Source organism: Neoarthrinium moseri (assembly GCF_022829205.1).
Source record: "Neoarthrinium moseri strain CBS 164.80 chromosome Unknown scaffold20_Wmoseri_CBS_16480, whole genome shotgun sequence".
In the NCBI taxonomy this organism is placed as follows: Eukaryota; Fungi; Ascomycota; class Sordariomycetes; order Amphisphaeriales; family Apiosporaceae; genus Neoarthrinium; species Neoarthrinium moseri.
Genome location: NW_026055134.1, coordinates 305,724 through 321,156, shown reverse-complemented (window position 1 = coordinate 321,156; position 15,433 = coordinate 305,724). Strand labels below are relative to the sequence as shown.

The 15,433-nt window shown below is 53.4% G+C and overlaps 4 protein-coding genes across 4 annotated transcripts; 3 read left to right on the top strand and 1 right to left on the bottom strand.

Annotated features, from left to right (window-relative positions):
- Positions 1-1,231: 1,231 nt before the first annotated feature.
- Positions 1,232-2,281, bottom strand: JN550_006091 (uncharacterized protein; the record flags this gene model as incomplete). The annotated part of the gene is made up of 1 exon (XM_049317792.1): positions 1,232-2,281. One exon carries the CDS (start codon positions 2,279-2,281, stop codon positions 1,232-1,234), a length of 1,050 nt encoding a protein of 349 aa, XP_049171977.1.
- Positions 2,282-4,069: 1,788 nt separating this feature from the next.
- On the top strand, positions 4,070-5,507 carry JN550_006090 (uncharacterized protein; the record flags this gene model as incomplete). The annotated part of the gene is made up of 4 exons (XM_049317791.1): positions 4,070-4,205; positions 4,284-5,054; positions 5,106-5,212; positions 5,265-5,507. 4 exons carry the CDS (start codon positions 4,070-4,072, stop codon positions 5,505-5,507), a joined length of 1,257 nt encoding a protein of 418 aa, XP_049171976.1.
- A 1,033-nt stretch (positions 5,508-6,540) lies between these two features.
- Positions 6,541-7,563, top strand: JN550_006089 (uncharacterized protein; the record flags this gene model as incomplete). The annotated part of the gene is made up of 3 exons (XM_049317790.1): positions 6,541-6,666; positions 6,826-7,048; positions 7,214-7,563. The coding sequence occupies 3 exons, from the start codon at positions 6,541-6,543 to the stop codon at positions 7,561-7,563; spliced, it is 699 nt and encodes a 232-aa protein (XP_049171975.1).
- A 1,203-nt stretch (positions 7,564-8,766) lies between these two features.
- Positions 8,767-14,761, top strand: JN550_006088 (uncharacterized protein; the record flags this gene model as incomplete). The annotated part of the gene is made up of 2 exons (XM_049317788.1): positions 8,767-8,858; positions 8,920-14,761. 2 exons carry the CDS (start codon positions 8,767-8,769, stop codon positions 14,759-14,761), a joined length of 5,934 nt encoding a protein of 1,977 aa, XP_049171974.1.
- Between the last annotated feature and the right edge of the window lie 672 nt (positions 14,762-15,433).

The window sequence follows — 15,433 nt, the reverse complement described above, 5'->3', positions numbered from 1 at the left end:
CATGGATGATGGGGAGGTAGCCATTGCGTTGTCGTCGTCGGTTTGAAGAGGGAGTGGCATTGAACCCAGACTGCATACTTCTTCTGATGTAGATGGACTTTTAGGATATCAGGTACTACCTAAATGATATATATCGCATGGCTACACTCATTGGTCCTTGAAACGTCTCCTGGGATTTGGGAACCGATCCTGACAGTAATTGCAACTTTCAAGGTTGTCTTTTGTAGTGTCATTTGATTCTGAGTATTCGAAATGCTTATAGCCCAGCGGAAATTCTCCTGCCTGGTCTAACGCGGTATTGGCAGAGGTTTGCAAGAAATCATGATTTCAAAACTAGAAGCCGCTACTGAAATGCACCGCTATCCTCTATCGTACATTTTGAACACGCTGTCCGTAAGCTTCAATATAAGTCGTTGCACCATGCCCAATTGCCCAGACAGTCCAGGTGACTGAACGGTCAAACTCGCACTCACAGGCGGGGCCTTGCCTTTGTACCCTTGGTATGAATCACCATCGCAGGCGTTTGTTTTGGATATGGCTCCTAACTGATCACAGTGGACCGCCTGCCACAACGAGTAACCCCCGACAGCGATGTCACGCGCGGCATGGCATGTGCAGTATCTTTCGGTGCCGGATACAGATATCTTGCATACACAACATCAGGTTGTGAGTTTCGCCGCGGCGGGATGGGGCGCTGTGAGTACAGGGATTCAAGAGATGAAGAAGGTTCAAAGAGCGCCCGTCCACGGACTTGTGTTGGGAACCACACGGACTGCTGCGTTGTCGAGACTTGTGCCTGTGGGCTGTTGCCATATCGAGGGATTTGGTAGTTGCACCGGCCTTGTAGGTCGACGGCATACTGAGGATTCCTCGCGGAGAAAGTAGAATTGGTGCTGAGGGATCGGATACTTGCAACATCCATGCACTGTCGACATGTTTCGGCTCTATGCTGAAGCATACTATGATGCCGAAACTTGCCTGTCCCACTTTTGCCTAGTAATCGATTGCGCAGACCGACCCGCTTGGAGATATCGACTGCAGGTTTATCTGCCTGTATATAGGTCGTGTTGGTCTGTTGCGTATCCGTATTCCGTATGATGCCAGAAATTTGCTTCATTGATTCGACTGTGTCAAGACAAGCTTCCAGGGGACCTTCGCCAATCGGAGAGGTTGGTCGTGATTCTGCAAAATTGTCGACGACTGTGCCTGCTTCCACTACTGCAGCACTGTTCTATCTTGCAGCCGCAGCTGGGAACATTCTTGATGACAAGAACATGCCCTTGACACTTCGAATGGCATCCTTTGTTTTTCTGATCTCGTCGTCTGGTTCTGTCGATCGACCAAGGCCAAAGCCCGACCCGCTGTATGTGTAATCTGGCACGCTCGGATATGCCAACTTGTCCACGTCGTCGCGAAATTCGCGAAGAATCGAGCGCAGGTCCTCAGAGTTCTCTGCCTGGTTTGTATATGCATCCGTCAGCTCCTTCAATGAAGAGGTTAGCTGGGCGAGACGCTGCGCCTGTTCGTCGATGGGCTTTGTGTCTGCCTCGGACGTTGGCAGTGGAGACGTCTGTGGTGATGTCTGCGTTCCGAAATCACGATGAAACATCTCTGTCGGGTCGCCGTAGCTACTGTTGTCGTCGATATCCATCTCCGACTTGAGAGGTTTGCCGTTCTTGTAGGGAACTTCGCTCACAACGCCCTCAAGCTTCTCAACAAGAGAGGACATCTTCGTGTTGACGTGGTTATAGTAATCCGACCGAGACTCGGTAAGGCTGTCTACCATAGGGCTGACCACGAAGCGCGCAGCTCCGTACAGGAGAGTCCAAGCCGTACCCGAGATGGTCAGGACATTGAGCAGACGACTCGGCGTCAGCAGAGGCGGCGGACGTGGCGAGTGCGTCAGGAACTCCGGGTAAGTGATGATCGGTGGCGTATCGCTTGGGCGTTGTGCTGATGCAGACGTTGAAGCTGGGTCCTGTGTGTGCTGGTGGGAAGTCTGCTTCGCATCAGGAATCTCCTGTTCTACGGGTGATTCCCTGGGCTCGGGCTCTGTCTCTTGTTGCGCCTCCTCAGCCAGGAGCTTTTGGATATCCTCGTCAGATATTCCCTTGCTCTTGAGGAACTCGGTCTTCTTCTCGGCGCTGGACGACCGGACGTTGTCATCGCTAAGGAATCTGCGGGCTTGCTCGAGCGTCGTGCTGGGAGCTGGGTCAGTGGTTGTCTCCGACCCAGCTTGTCGCTGCCAGGCTGGCACATCGGGTTTCTCTGATTCGGCCATTGTCCTCTCTTCTTCTGGGCAACGTGAGAATTGGATGATAACTGGCAAGGCTGCTGGGGCTCAATGCACGGGTGAAGAGATGTGGAAGCACAGAGGCACAAGGTTGGAACATGTCATATGCCTCGGCTGACGCGACCAGCAACCGAGCTACCCTAGTACGTCGGCTTGGGGCAGATACAGTGCCGCTGGGTGCGCGGGCCCACTAGCCCACTGAACAGGGCCGCGGGACGGTGACGGCGCTCCACCACGACGCATCGATTCACTCAAAGGCCAGACCAGCGTAAGTTGGTATAGAGAAAGCGTAGTGATGGTAAGACTTCGTGCATTGCGTAGTTTCCGCCCTATGGTCTCATGCCAGCATGTGGCCTTGTTTTCTACATCTCAGTCTATGAGAATTGCCTGCTATATCCACGCGAGGGTGAAGATTAGCTCGAGAAGGCAGGGAGTTGGTCCTCCACGCTGACCAGAGCAAGTAGTCTGCTCCCCCATATCTCGCTCGACGCATAGCAGACAGTCGGATGACATCTGCTGTCCATCAACCTGGCCAGAGATAACTGCATCTAGTCGCACACGCGTAACTACAGAATATAGACTCCGTAGTCTGCTCACATCAGGAGGGCCGTCTTGCTCCTAATTGTGTACTCTAGCAAACTGCGCATTTCACGTATGGACATGTCCGACTAACCCCGTTCAGTACAGGCGCCCAAGTTTAACTAGCTCACAGTTAACCTCCACACCGAACTCACCGAGCGCGACGGTTTCTGCGCTGCGCGCCCCACGTGACTACCCAACAGCTTGGACGACGACGCTGGGGATTGACTCAATCGTGCTGGCTCGTTGTCGACAGTTGATTGTTCGTGGATTAACGTCTTCATTTGCTCTCTAGGGCTCGTTTCATACCCGGCAGCTGACCCCCATCGATCTCGCTTGGTTGAAGGAGCAAGCGTTGACCTCTGCACCCTCCACCGACGGACGTGCCACGGCGATCGGTGTGGTCGACCACTGGATTCCAGCGAATCCGATCTATCACCACCTGCACAACAAAAGGCAAGCAACAGGCACATCTCATGTGGCCCTCCTAGATACCGGACATTTCGCGCTTGATTCGGCAAGCTAAACGAGGTACACAGAAGCCCGCGACCACTCATTTGACGAATCTCTAAACCCCATCGGGCCCAATTACCAGAGCTCCAGAACATCTCATCCAACCCAGTTCGCTACAGAGTCCTGTAAGTATCGGTGTCACTGCCTTCTGCCTGGTTCGTGTTCGTCCTCATTCACATCTCCCTTCATGCATGGTATTTGCATCTGCGGAAAGGGCCAAATACCCATGTAGTCTATTGCTTTCAAGTGAACAAAGGCAATCGATGCTCCCAAGTTAGCCAGCATGGTAAAAAGCGCCTGATTGGTCTTGTCGTTTGAGGCCGGCGGCTTTTTGGCTCCAGAAGTCCTGAATACCTTCCATAGTCAATGGGGGGCTTATGGTGTTGGCCGGCATCTCAGACATCCAATCGATTGCGATCCTAATCTGGGCCTTCGCCTCATCGGTTCCTTGGTGCAACGACGTGCCACGGCTATCTGACGCCGCAAGCTTAATTCAACGTCTCTGCCCTTGCATATGCGACCTCCAAAATTCCTCAACCCCAATCAGCAATCAATCCTGCCACCTAGCACAGTCACCTTTCTGCCCGAGCCGCCGATACCTGGCCCTCAACCCTCAGCTTCCACCTCGCCCTTGGCACATCTGCTCCCAGTCGCTCGACGCGTTTCTGCGGCCGCATCGCTGCCATGGCATCCCGCCCTCGCCGCGCAGCCGCGCAAAAGGCAAACACTGCAATTACTGACATGGTCGACAGCGACAATATCATCAGCAGCCGGACTGGGAAGATCATGTCGTCCAGGGCGCAAGCACGCCGATCTGAGGGTAAGACTGCCGAAGCCACCACCACACGCGGCCCACATTCATCATCCTCGGATTCTAACCAGCACATTCATGTTACAGTCAAGCTTCCGGCCAGCAAGCTTCGCCAGGCCACGTCAAGTCGCACAGGCCATTCCAGCCGCCAAGCCTCACTCGGCACCAGGGAGAGTTTTGAAGGCGGCGAGATCCTCCAGGGCAAAAGGAATCGTAGCCAGAAGAAGAGTTATGTCGTAGATTCAAGCGACGATGACGATGATAATGATGAGGATGCTGAAGGCGATGACGACGAGGATGCGGAAGGCGAAGATGACGACTTGATGGATCTGGGCGATGAGGATGCCGAGGGTGAGATCGTTGTTGACGATTCTATGGACTTGGACCTCGATGCTGAGGGCGAAGATGATGATGGCTTGGGCGATGAAGATGCGGATGGCGATGAGGACGACATGGTCCTCGACACAGCACCCACTGCTCCGACCATCAAGGTATCAAAGCCCAAGTCTGCCGCCACCTCAAAGGCAAAGGCTCCTCTCAAGTCAGCAATGAAGCAGGTTGCCGAAGATAAGGACAGCGACGACGAGCTGAGCGAGTTGGACAGCGATGAGGATGAAATACAGGACACTGTGAAAGTTGGCGGAGGCGATGATGACGACGAGGAGGACGAGGAGGAAGACGCAGAAGGTGAAGATGATGACGAGATTGAGGCTGCGGACGCTACTGGTCAGAACGACGACGAGCTGGACAGTGACGAAGACGGTAGTCGTGCCGGAACTCCCGATCTCACGAAAATGACCAAACGCCAACGTGCGAGGTTCGAGGACGAAGATGTTGGCTTGATGAAGCTGTCAGATGGTGAGCCTGAGGAAAGTCCCTTCTCAAGACAGGACACTAACAATACATCAGAGGTCCAAGCTAAGAAACACTTCACCGCTGAAGAACTGTCAATGAGGCGTGCCGAAATGGCTCGACGAAGAAGAAACTTGAGTGAGAAGCGCAACGAGGAAGTCAAGGTAAGGAGCAGCACCCTTTTGCTGCACAGCAGCATTACTGACGGGCATACAGCGTGAAACTATCGACAAGCTCCTCAAGAAGCAAGCACCAAAAACCAAAGGCAAAGGCCAGCTGGGTGGGGATGAGACCCCAGGAGGCGGTGCACAAAAGCCAAACCCGATCTTCGTCAGATGGGTGAGCAACAAGGACGGCGCTCGCGTGGCGGTTCCTGATGAGATGCTAGCTGGTCCCACAGGCAAGGTCTTCATCCCGGGTGGGCTTAAGAGCGGGAAGATGGTTGAAGAAGTGTCCTGATTACTCATTTCAACAATAGACTGCCTTGTACCGTATTATCACATGCATGTGTATCCTAGACTAAACCCTGACCCTATACTGTGCGTTCGATTGAATTCACGATAAGATACTCTTCGCAGTTAGACGTGGGTTGCGTGGGTGCTGCTATGGGCATATTGTGTGAATGAAAGGCCATGACACGTCTGGCCATTTGGTCCTGTCGTGTTCGCAACGTTGCTGATATAAGTTACGGAGTGATTTGGGTAGGTGCTATCCCCCGGTTCACAATGACCTAAACCCCATTTCATCATTCAAGCACTGTTGGGCAATGGATAGCCATTGTCAGTGAGTAGTAATATACGGTGCCATCTTCGAAGTTGGTTAGGACACAAACTTAATGTTTTGGTTGGGCTTGAGCCTGTACCTCCCATAGACATCGATAAATGCGCCATAGCTTGCTAGAAGATATTGATACTCTGGTATATAGACTGCTAGTGAATGCTTAACGTTGAGCATCAAGCGATGCTGGGTATCAACCAAGCTTCCCGCATTGCTAGCAATATACGGGATCCAATCTTTCAATAGCCTGTATATTCACCACGATGAATGAGCCACCTAGCTTCAAATGTCAGGGAATACGAGCTCATTCACCAATCTCCCATCATCCAATGAATACCAATCATATAATCAGATTATGCTCAGATTTATGACCAGTAGGCATTGTTCTCTATTCACATGGCGACGTCAATTGTTCTTGCATCGACGGAACTTATGATTGTTGCTCAACGAGTATTTATACTGCGCCAGGTGGGTTCAACCTGACCTGGTCTTCTTTTTTTTTATTCTCTCCTCTTGTCACTTCTAATTGCGGGTAGTCATTGCACATCCATCCAGAATCTTGCACATCACACCAAGCAGAACTACCTTGGTGGCAGATCTTGCACAAACCTGGAAGCTAGTTACCAGCCGACATCCTATTGCACTCCCCTTTTCTTCTGATAAAGTCCAATCACCTGAGCCTAGCCCGAAATAGTAGATATCTCCTACTGCGACGATGGGTCAAATTACCGAGGAAGAGAGAGAAGCACGTCGCCGCAGAAAGATCATGCGGACGAAGCACAACACAGGGTGTACTGACGAACAGCGTGCTCGGTCCCTCGACCATGCGTTGGACCAGATGGTGGGTAAGAAAAGGACATACGACTGGCTGAAAAAGGTAAAGATAAACCACAGACACGAAAAACATTCTCCAAAGGGTACCTTGATTATCTCCCCTCTACCGCCTGCTGCTGTCACTCGCGCGATTGATCTATGATCTTTACTGAAAAAACGGTTCCAGCCAGAATTCCAACCTCCCTCTACCCAAAGAGCCGTTGTGCGGCCTGCGAACACGGCACCGGCTGTTCGTATAGAAGATAGGCCATCCTCTCTGGTCAAGGTCACACCTCCTGCCGAAGTTGTCCGCCAACTCAACGGACCTCCTCGAAAACGGCGCTTCATCCGAGCGAAGTGTGCCGGCAACGATGCAGGACCCAGGTCTCTTGCACAGTATGGTCTCGACGGTACCACACTGATTCAACAGACGTCGCCTTCAGAATCGACCTAGGAGGTTGACGACAAGGCTGACGAAGCCAGTCTGCGTAGTATCAAGGCCAGGAACATAAGAAAACCAGCGTGTAAAGTACCGAACATTTCTGATCGGCGTTGCACCATCCAAGCATATCCAGGTTCAAAGAAAAGGCCCCGTCCGCGGGCTTCTACCGACCCAGATGAAGCCGAAACCGGTGGCAGTAGAAGCACGCCTTGGCAGGATCTCTTAGAAGGAGACCATGAAGATAGCGAGAAACGGCTAAGGACTTGCAAGAATGTGGAATTCGCTACTAGCTCCGCCACTCACGCCGACAGACCTCCGGATCCCGGCGAACCCGTTGCTAGCAATGCTCAGGGCTCCCCTGCCACAGAGGAAGACCCAGAGCTAGAAGCTCTGACGAGAGAGCTAGAGGCTGAACTCGAGAAGCAGCTCGAATCCGATATCGAGTCTGCAAGCGACGTTGACACAGCCTCAGACGCTGTGTGAAGCCACTGCCTGAATCGGACAACGATGCCTTGCAATCGTCAATGTGCAACGCGTCTTGTCCTAGAAGGTACCAAGTCTTGGGTGCTCTGCCGTTTTATTAATTGCACCACGGAGTACGGATAGGCTACGAAGGAACTCTACACTAGGGGTCTGAGCAAAACCACATAGGAAGAACTCTCCACTGGGGAGCCGAACAAGGGCACAGAATATGTATAGGTATAAAGGGACCGACTGGTGCAAGCGGTCAGTATGGTCAAGGTTTGAGGGGCCAATTTTCCTCTCCTCTTCCAGTGGTAAATTTTATATAGAGATGCTTGGACCCTGTTTTCGCTTGCCCGCGTTCCTCTTAACCAAGCTGCTTCTTGCACCGGGTGTTGGTGGGAAGCAGCAGCTACTTGGAGGCTCGCCCGTGCTGGTTCAAGCTGGTGCCGACCCGGAGAGACTGTCAAGAGCAAAGCGGAAACATCCCCGGCAAGTAAGAATATTTCTTAGACGAGCAGGCGGTACATCACACCTCTCTGGGCGTGCTCCGGCGGGTTTCCATGCCCTTGAGTTAACTAACTTATGTGATTGTTAGTGGGAATTGCCAATGCAAATATCAGCCCCCTACAGTGCTGGGGAAAGCCTCCAATTTATTTATTCTAGAGCGTCGTTTCTTGACTTGAGTGCTGGGGTGTTCCCTACCGCCTCCGTCACGGACACTAATTTTTAGGTATGACGTGGGGGCGGTTGGCCCAAGCTTTCCCCCCTCCCCCCCCATGGAACGGGCGGTGGGCCGATGGGCGATAGAAGATAGGGCCGGCGATCCTCCACGGTTGCTGGGATACCGGGCTAGCTTTGTTTTCAGCACAGCGGCAGCCGAGCAGATTGGACGGCATCAGCGTTTGTTGTGTTGCGGGATGCGCTGTCGCACACCGAGTCTCTCTTAGATCGCCACATATTACAAGGGCATCGATGGTAACCTTGCTTCCGTTTTTCTGAATTCGAGGCTGTTTTTGGCACCATCATCCATACCTGCTTCTCGCATTGGGCGCTTATTGCCTACAACACCAAGTCCCTCCGAGACCTTGGATCACCAGAACAGGCGCGAGACTCGGGCATGTGTCCGACTGCGCTCTCACAGTGAAGCTTACGTACTCGACTCCATCCTCTCAGACACCCCATTCCGCCTCATATTCCTGTCTCCTCTTCTCCGCCCACAAGATGCCACCGGTCGAGCGTGACGCCCCGGCCGACCGGCAACTAAGACACTCACATTCTGGCTCAATCGACCACGGACGAGCACTCATCCCAATGTACGTCCCAAACACGTCCATGCTTGCCACCTCGCGGCCGTGTCAACTAACAGAAACCCAGGTGGGACAGCTCGGATCCCGAGAGGGCGCCGCCCCCTTTGCCGCTCAACCCACAATCACCCAGCGTCGGCACATCACGTATAGGCACCTCGGCCGCCATTCAATCAGCACATGCCGCACTTAACGAGAAGGCACGAGAGAATGCGATGATGCCGGTCCTGACCAAGCGTATGACCGACACCTCCCCGGAACGGGCACTGGTGCCCAGGGGAAGCGCCCACAAACGCATGCAGTCACTGCAACCAGCCAGCGTGCGGGATCTCAGCATGATGCTGGAAGGCTCTCCGAGACGCGACTCTGTCAGCTCTGCAAGATCGCCCGAGAAACACACCCGCCCCTCGACTCCCGTTCGTGGACGAGAAAATGAGAGGGAGCAATCAGTCGACCGAGAGAACACTCCGACCCCAATGTCGTCCAGCCTGACCCCCGTATTACGCTCCTCCATGCGGAAGACGCCCCAGAGTATCCTGGGCGAGAACACTCCACCACAGTCGGCCACCATGTTAGCACTACAGAACATGCCTCAGACATCTTCCAGGGAGACCCCGCCCGTGGAATCCCCAAAGCCGCTGGCAACTGTCACCAACAATTCGACTGCGGTGCCAAAGGCACACTCCTCGGTCGAAAATCTATCGGTCCAAATTCTCACCCTGACCAACATCGCCACAGCGTTGCAGAAAGAGATGGGCCTGCTCAGCAGGCGTAGTAGAGACAACGCTACCGACTTGATGAGTCTCAAAGAGGCTACCCATGCAAGAGACGAGGACATCCGCAAGAGTCTTCGCGAGATTATCATCAATGCCGACCATGCAAAGAAAGACCGTGATCCATACGGCGGCTATTATCTTGAGAATGGGCCCCACGGTAGCCCAACCCAATCGAAAGCTATGAGGCCATTCTCACTGCCACGCATTCCATCGCCTACCAGCTTTGCCGCCTCCATAGAGCGTGACTCTGTACTAAGCACACCTTCCTTGATAGGAGATTCACCTGCCACCCTTGCCCTCATCGAGAAGATCATTCGAGAAATGGGCACAAAGGATGGGCAGGATACCGTTATTGAGCAGCTGTCGGAGCTCTCAGCCAAGCTGGCCGGCATGGCCTCATCTGCCAAGGTGGAGGAGCTCATCACTGAGCTGAAGTCTACGAGTCAACAGCTCTCTCTTGTCCCTGCAGGCGGAGGTCGGGGAGGCGGTGGTAATAACACGACACGCTCGCGCAACTTCAGCTTTGACGACGATGACGAACGAAGTCTGCAGGAGATCAACTGGAACCAGAACGGACCCGGTGCCATGTCACAACGCGTCAATGCCTTTATTCAGGACAAGGACGGGCACCGGTCTTCGGTATCATCCACGCGAGGAAATGAGGTTCTCAATGAGGACTTGATCAAGATCATTCGAGGCGTCAAAGACAGCGTTGCTCAAGGAGGCGGTCTTACCGCCGAGGTCAAGGCTCTCGTCCGAGAATTACGTGGCGAGGTTCTTGGGATGGGACGCGAAATCGGCCGCCGCATCGATGAAGTCAATGCGAAGGTCGCCGTAAGCCCAGCTTCCGATGTGGCCGAAGGCAACGTCGAACCAGCAACCAAAATTCAGATGGAAAAGATCGTTGTCGAAGGCCTGGATCAGATGCGACAGCGTATGACACAGCTCCTGAGAGAACACCGCCGAGAGTCGTCAGGCTCAGAAAAGTCCGCAATTGACTATCAAGAGATCTATAATGCCATGAAGGCAGCGCTCCAGGACTCTGAAGCTAGTCACATACGCGAGCCCGACTTGACCAGGGATGATGTCGTACAGGCCGTGAAAGACGCTTGGGAGACCTACAAGCCCGAGATTCATGTCGAACAGATCGGCCTAGAGCGTGACGAGGTCCTCGCCTGTCTGAAAGAGGGACTTCAGGAGTTCGCTCCGCAGGACGCCCACGAGGGCGCAACCAGAGAAGAGGTGTTCAAGGCTGTCGTGGAAGGCTTGAAGCACTTCACGCCACCTCCCATTGATACACCAGCCAGTCTTTCCAGGGATGAAGTCCTCGAGGCCGTCAGAGAATGTCTGGAAGAGTTTGAGTTCCCTGTTGCTCCCTCAGCCATCAACAATGAGCTCACGCGAGACGATATGGTGGAAGCTGTCAAGCAGGGGCTCGAGACGTTCGACTTCCCCAGTACTGCCAACGCCATTGTACCCCACAGCGGCAACGTCGACAACTCGGACGTTGTAGAACGCCTTCACGACATAATGCAATTCATGCAGCGTGAGTTCAAAGCTGTGTCCGAGGAAGCCAAGCAGAATGTGGCAGCCAATGGGAGGGATACTGAGCAGGTTCTCGATGCCACGAAGGATGGCTTTGATCAGCTCCGCGTTCATATGGAAAGTTACGTCAACCGTGCCAGTGGTGTAACGAATCAAGAGGAGCTCATGGAGACCCTCGTTCGGAGTCTGGATGGGTTCCGGGACGAAATATCAGAGCTTGTCGTAAAAGCAACTGATGGATCCAGGAGCGTATTGAAGGAAGAGGTGGAGTCGCTGCGAGACACAGTCAATTCGTCTATGGTACCGCACACGCCCGCGGGCGCCGACAATAAGGAGGTGCTTGAAGCCTTGCGAGAAGGTCTGGAGCGTGTGCGTGTCGAATTACTTCGACCACACGCAGGCACTACCGATATTCTTGACGCAATGCATGAGGGCTTTACTGACCTTGGTGCCAGTATTGAGAAGATCGGTAACAAGCCCACTGACCTCACTGCGAACGACGAAGTCCTTGACGCTCTCAGGTCAGGACTTGACAGCCTGCGTGGGGAAATCGACTCACTCCGCGAACAGAGTCGACTGGACGCTCTTCAGTCTGGGATCGATAGCCTCAAAGCTGATATTGATTCCCTCCGTGAGAACCACCAGAATGACAAGGCGGTTGCGCCGGTTGGAGCTGCAGTTTCGGATGCCATTATCCCCGCGGACACGCTGAAGCAGGACGACATTAAGAATCTCGAGGTCATGCTTACGCAACTGCGCATTAAGGTCGAAGCCATGGAGCCATCGGCACCCGCTGAGCACGACCACCTGTCCAAGAGCGACCTCGCGGAGATGGAAGAGCTAATTCGCAACAACTCATTGAAGGATGACGTGACGGAGATGCAGGAACTTCTCCGCAGCAATATTTCCAAGAGCGACCTTTCCGAGATGGAAGAGATGCTCCGAAATGTTCAGGAGTCAGTTGCTGGACTGGGTGCCAAGGATGCTCCTAAGGAGGCTGGCGAAGGTGAAGAGCCAGCAGTCAATCTGGAGGATGCGGCCACGAAGGAGGATGTGGTGGCAATTGAGACTATTCTCCGAAATACAAAAGGCCGTCTAGATGATCTTATGGACGGCGAGCAGGCCGTAAGGAAAGACCACATTGATACCATCGAGGCTCTGGTGCTTGAAACCAAGGAATCGCTTGGTTCTCTCACAACTCAGTTGGAAGGAGTCTCGAAGAAGGAGGACATCAATGCTGTTGAGTCTCTTGTCACGCAAGTCAATGCTGCACTCGACGAAATGAAAGAGCGCGCAGAGAAGTCGCTCGAGGACCCGGAGCGTGTCACCAAGACGGACGTCGATGCCGTCGAGGCCGTCTGTCTAGACATGAAGTCCGTTGTGGACGGGATGTTGAAGACCGACATTGCAGCTCTGCCATCCAAAGAAGATCTCAAGAGCCTGGAAGACGTCGTCAAGGAAGCCAAGGCTGTTCTGGACTCCCAAGTTGAGACTAACAACAAGGCCTTCGAAGAGCGCCAAGCTGAGATCGTTGGTGTTAGTGAGCGTGTGACCGAGGTCAAGACTTTCTTCGAGGAGTTCCAGACGCTCGTCAAGGAGAAGCTAGAGCACGAGACATCAGGACTCGAGGCACTCGGAAAAACCTTGGGCGGCCTTAGCGAAACTGTGGACAAGAATGCCAGCATCTCAGACGACCTGAAGGAGATGTTTGAGCTGATGAAGACAGAGTTTGAGGAGTCAAAGACTGGTGTCGTAGGCGCCAAGATTGACAACGACGAGAAGCTCCAGGCTGCGACCGAGACACTCGGCTCAAAGATTGAAGAAAAGGTCGGAGAGCTCATCACCAAGTACGATGCCTTTGAACTTGTCATGGAAGAGCGAAGCAAGTCTGGTGAAACCAGGGATGTGGAGATGGAGGCTGCAGTGGTTAGCACCAAGGCAGTGGCCGAAGAGTTGAAGTTGTTGATCGACACACTCGGTTCCACTGTCACGGAGTCCTTGGAAAAGATGGAAGAAGCCTCAAAGACGGTGTTCACCCGTGTCGAGGAGCTCTCCACAAAGTCCGAGGAAAACCATTCTGACGATAAGAATGAGCATTCCTTGACTCGCGAACAGGTCAAGGCTGCGGTAACTGTGGTCGAAGGTCTCCAGGGTCATGTCGTCGAGTATCAGCCCAAGATCCTTGAGAGCATCAAAGACGTTCTCCTCATCGTCGGTCAGCACTACGAGCATTCCAAGACAACCACCACAGAAATGCAGAAGACCATCGAAGATGTCAAGGATAAGGAACCGGAGCTACCTCAACTACCCCCCGTGGAGAAGTACGACGATACTGAGATGCACACCAAGCTGGACAAGTTGATCGACCACAGCCACGCCGCAGGAAAAGCCTACTCTCAGCTCGACACACTCGACAAGGTGCACGCGCAGGTTGTACAGACGGCGGCCGATATTTCGAACTTCCTTGAAACACAGACAAAGCAGATCGACGAGGCTCGCGAGGATCACGAAAAGAGCATCGAGGACGCCAAGAATAAGCTTCAAGAAACCAACGTAGCTCTAGCCGTCGCCCAAGCAGAAAAGGAGCACGTTGAAGCGAATGTGGAGGCTCTCCGCTCGGAAGAAGAGCAACTTCGCGAAAGCATCTTGGCCTTGAGGACGGAACAAGAGTTCCTGACCCGTCAAAAGACCCGGCTCACCGCCGACCTCTCATCTGTTGAGACAGCTGTGCACATTCGCAGGGAGGAGCTGCATGCAATGGAGACTCGGGCCGAAGGCCTGGAGCGCCGCATCTTGGAGGGGGTACTTGACCATTCTCGTGCTCTTCTTATGACCAAGTCCGGCGCGAAAGGTCGAGATGCCATGTCTCGGAAGCGCGTACCGGCTGCTAGGTCCAGCCTAACTCCCCTCGATGCTCCAGCGCTCAACGTCCAGTCGCCAACGGCTCAGCGGAAAGCAGTCAACCTCGCTGTCAATGGTAACAGGGCCAGCCTCATTCCTCCAAACCCCGCCGGTGCCTCGAGGCGTATCCTGAGTCTTAGCCAGATCACGAACAACTCTCCCACGGGCGGTATAAAGCGCAGCCAAAGCGTTCGGGCGGCAGCCGGTGCTGGGCCCCTCCGCAAGAGTAGCTGGGGCGGAGGCCTGGGGAAAAAGTATGGTGAACTTGGGGTGAACAAGGAAAACGAACCCATTGATTCCGTTCGCGAAATCGATGAACCACCAGAGAGCGAGGCTGAACATGAGCCTGAACCAGTTCCAACTCCCCCTGAGACACCGTTGGAGCCTGAGACACAACTAGAATTAGCCCAGCCAGCCTCTGAGGTGTCAACAGAAGGCGACGAGGCAGAAGAGGACCAAGGTGAAGACGATGCCAGCGATGCAGGCACGTTGAGGAGGTCAAGTCTGGGCACGACCGTCATTACTTCTACGGAGACCGAAGGCGGTTACACGGATTACGATGACGAGAGTTACGATGGACAGAGCGACTGGACGGAAAGTGCACTGGGCACTGAAAGCATAGCCGACACTGAGAGCATTGCAGATTCCGCGCTCAGCGAGGGAGGGGAGCTGGTGTTGCATGCTGCTTAGAGGGAACGGACCATGTTGACGATCCGCACTATTATTAACTGATGTAAGCGTACGAGCGCGCGTGGGAAAGTGTCTTATTATTGTTCGAGAGGGGGGTTTTGTCGATGGATAGATATGAGTATTTTGCTTTTCAGAGTCGGGACGCAGGGAATCATGATTCACGACCAAGTCGGAAGTCAGCAAGCGTTTTGAAATGATGGGAGGCGTCCAAATTGTTTATTCAGATCAGATCAGACACAGGAAATTCGTATGTATACTTTTCACTCATTGCCCAATTAGACTTGACGTGCTCTATAACTCGAAGCCGAACGGTATCGTCAACCATGCATAGAAAAAGGGGGTCCAACTTGGCCCCGTGTTAGCCGCTCAGATGCCAGCCGCCAAAAACCTCCCGTAGCCGTGAGCCGGTCCAGTACATATTTTATCTATGGTGGTGAGGATCTGGCGTCGCTGACTTGGTCGGGTGGGATAGAAGATTTGGAATGCTGCATGTAATATCCTCTCTTCGGTCTGTCGGCAAAGTGAACTCAAAAGTAAACAAAAGAAAAAAATAGTAAACCAACCAGGTGCTGGGTTTCTGTGCATGGTCTTCCCTATTTTTTCCTTCTCGCCGTTGCCGGCAAGTCCCACTTTTCTCCGAATCCGCAAAGAATCGCGAACTCAATTGGATTG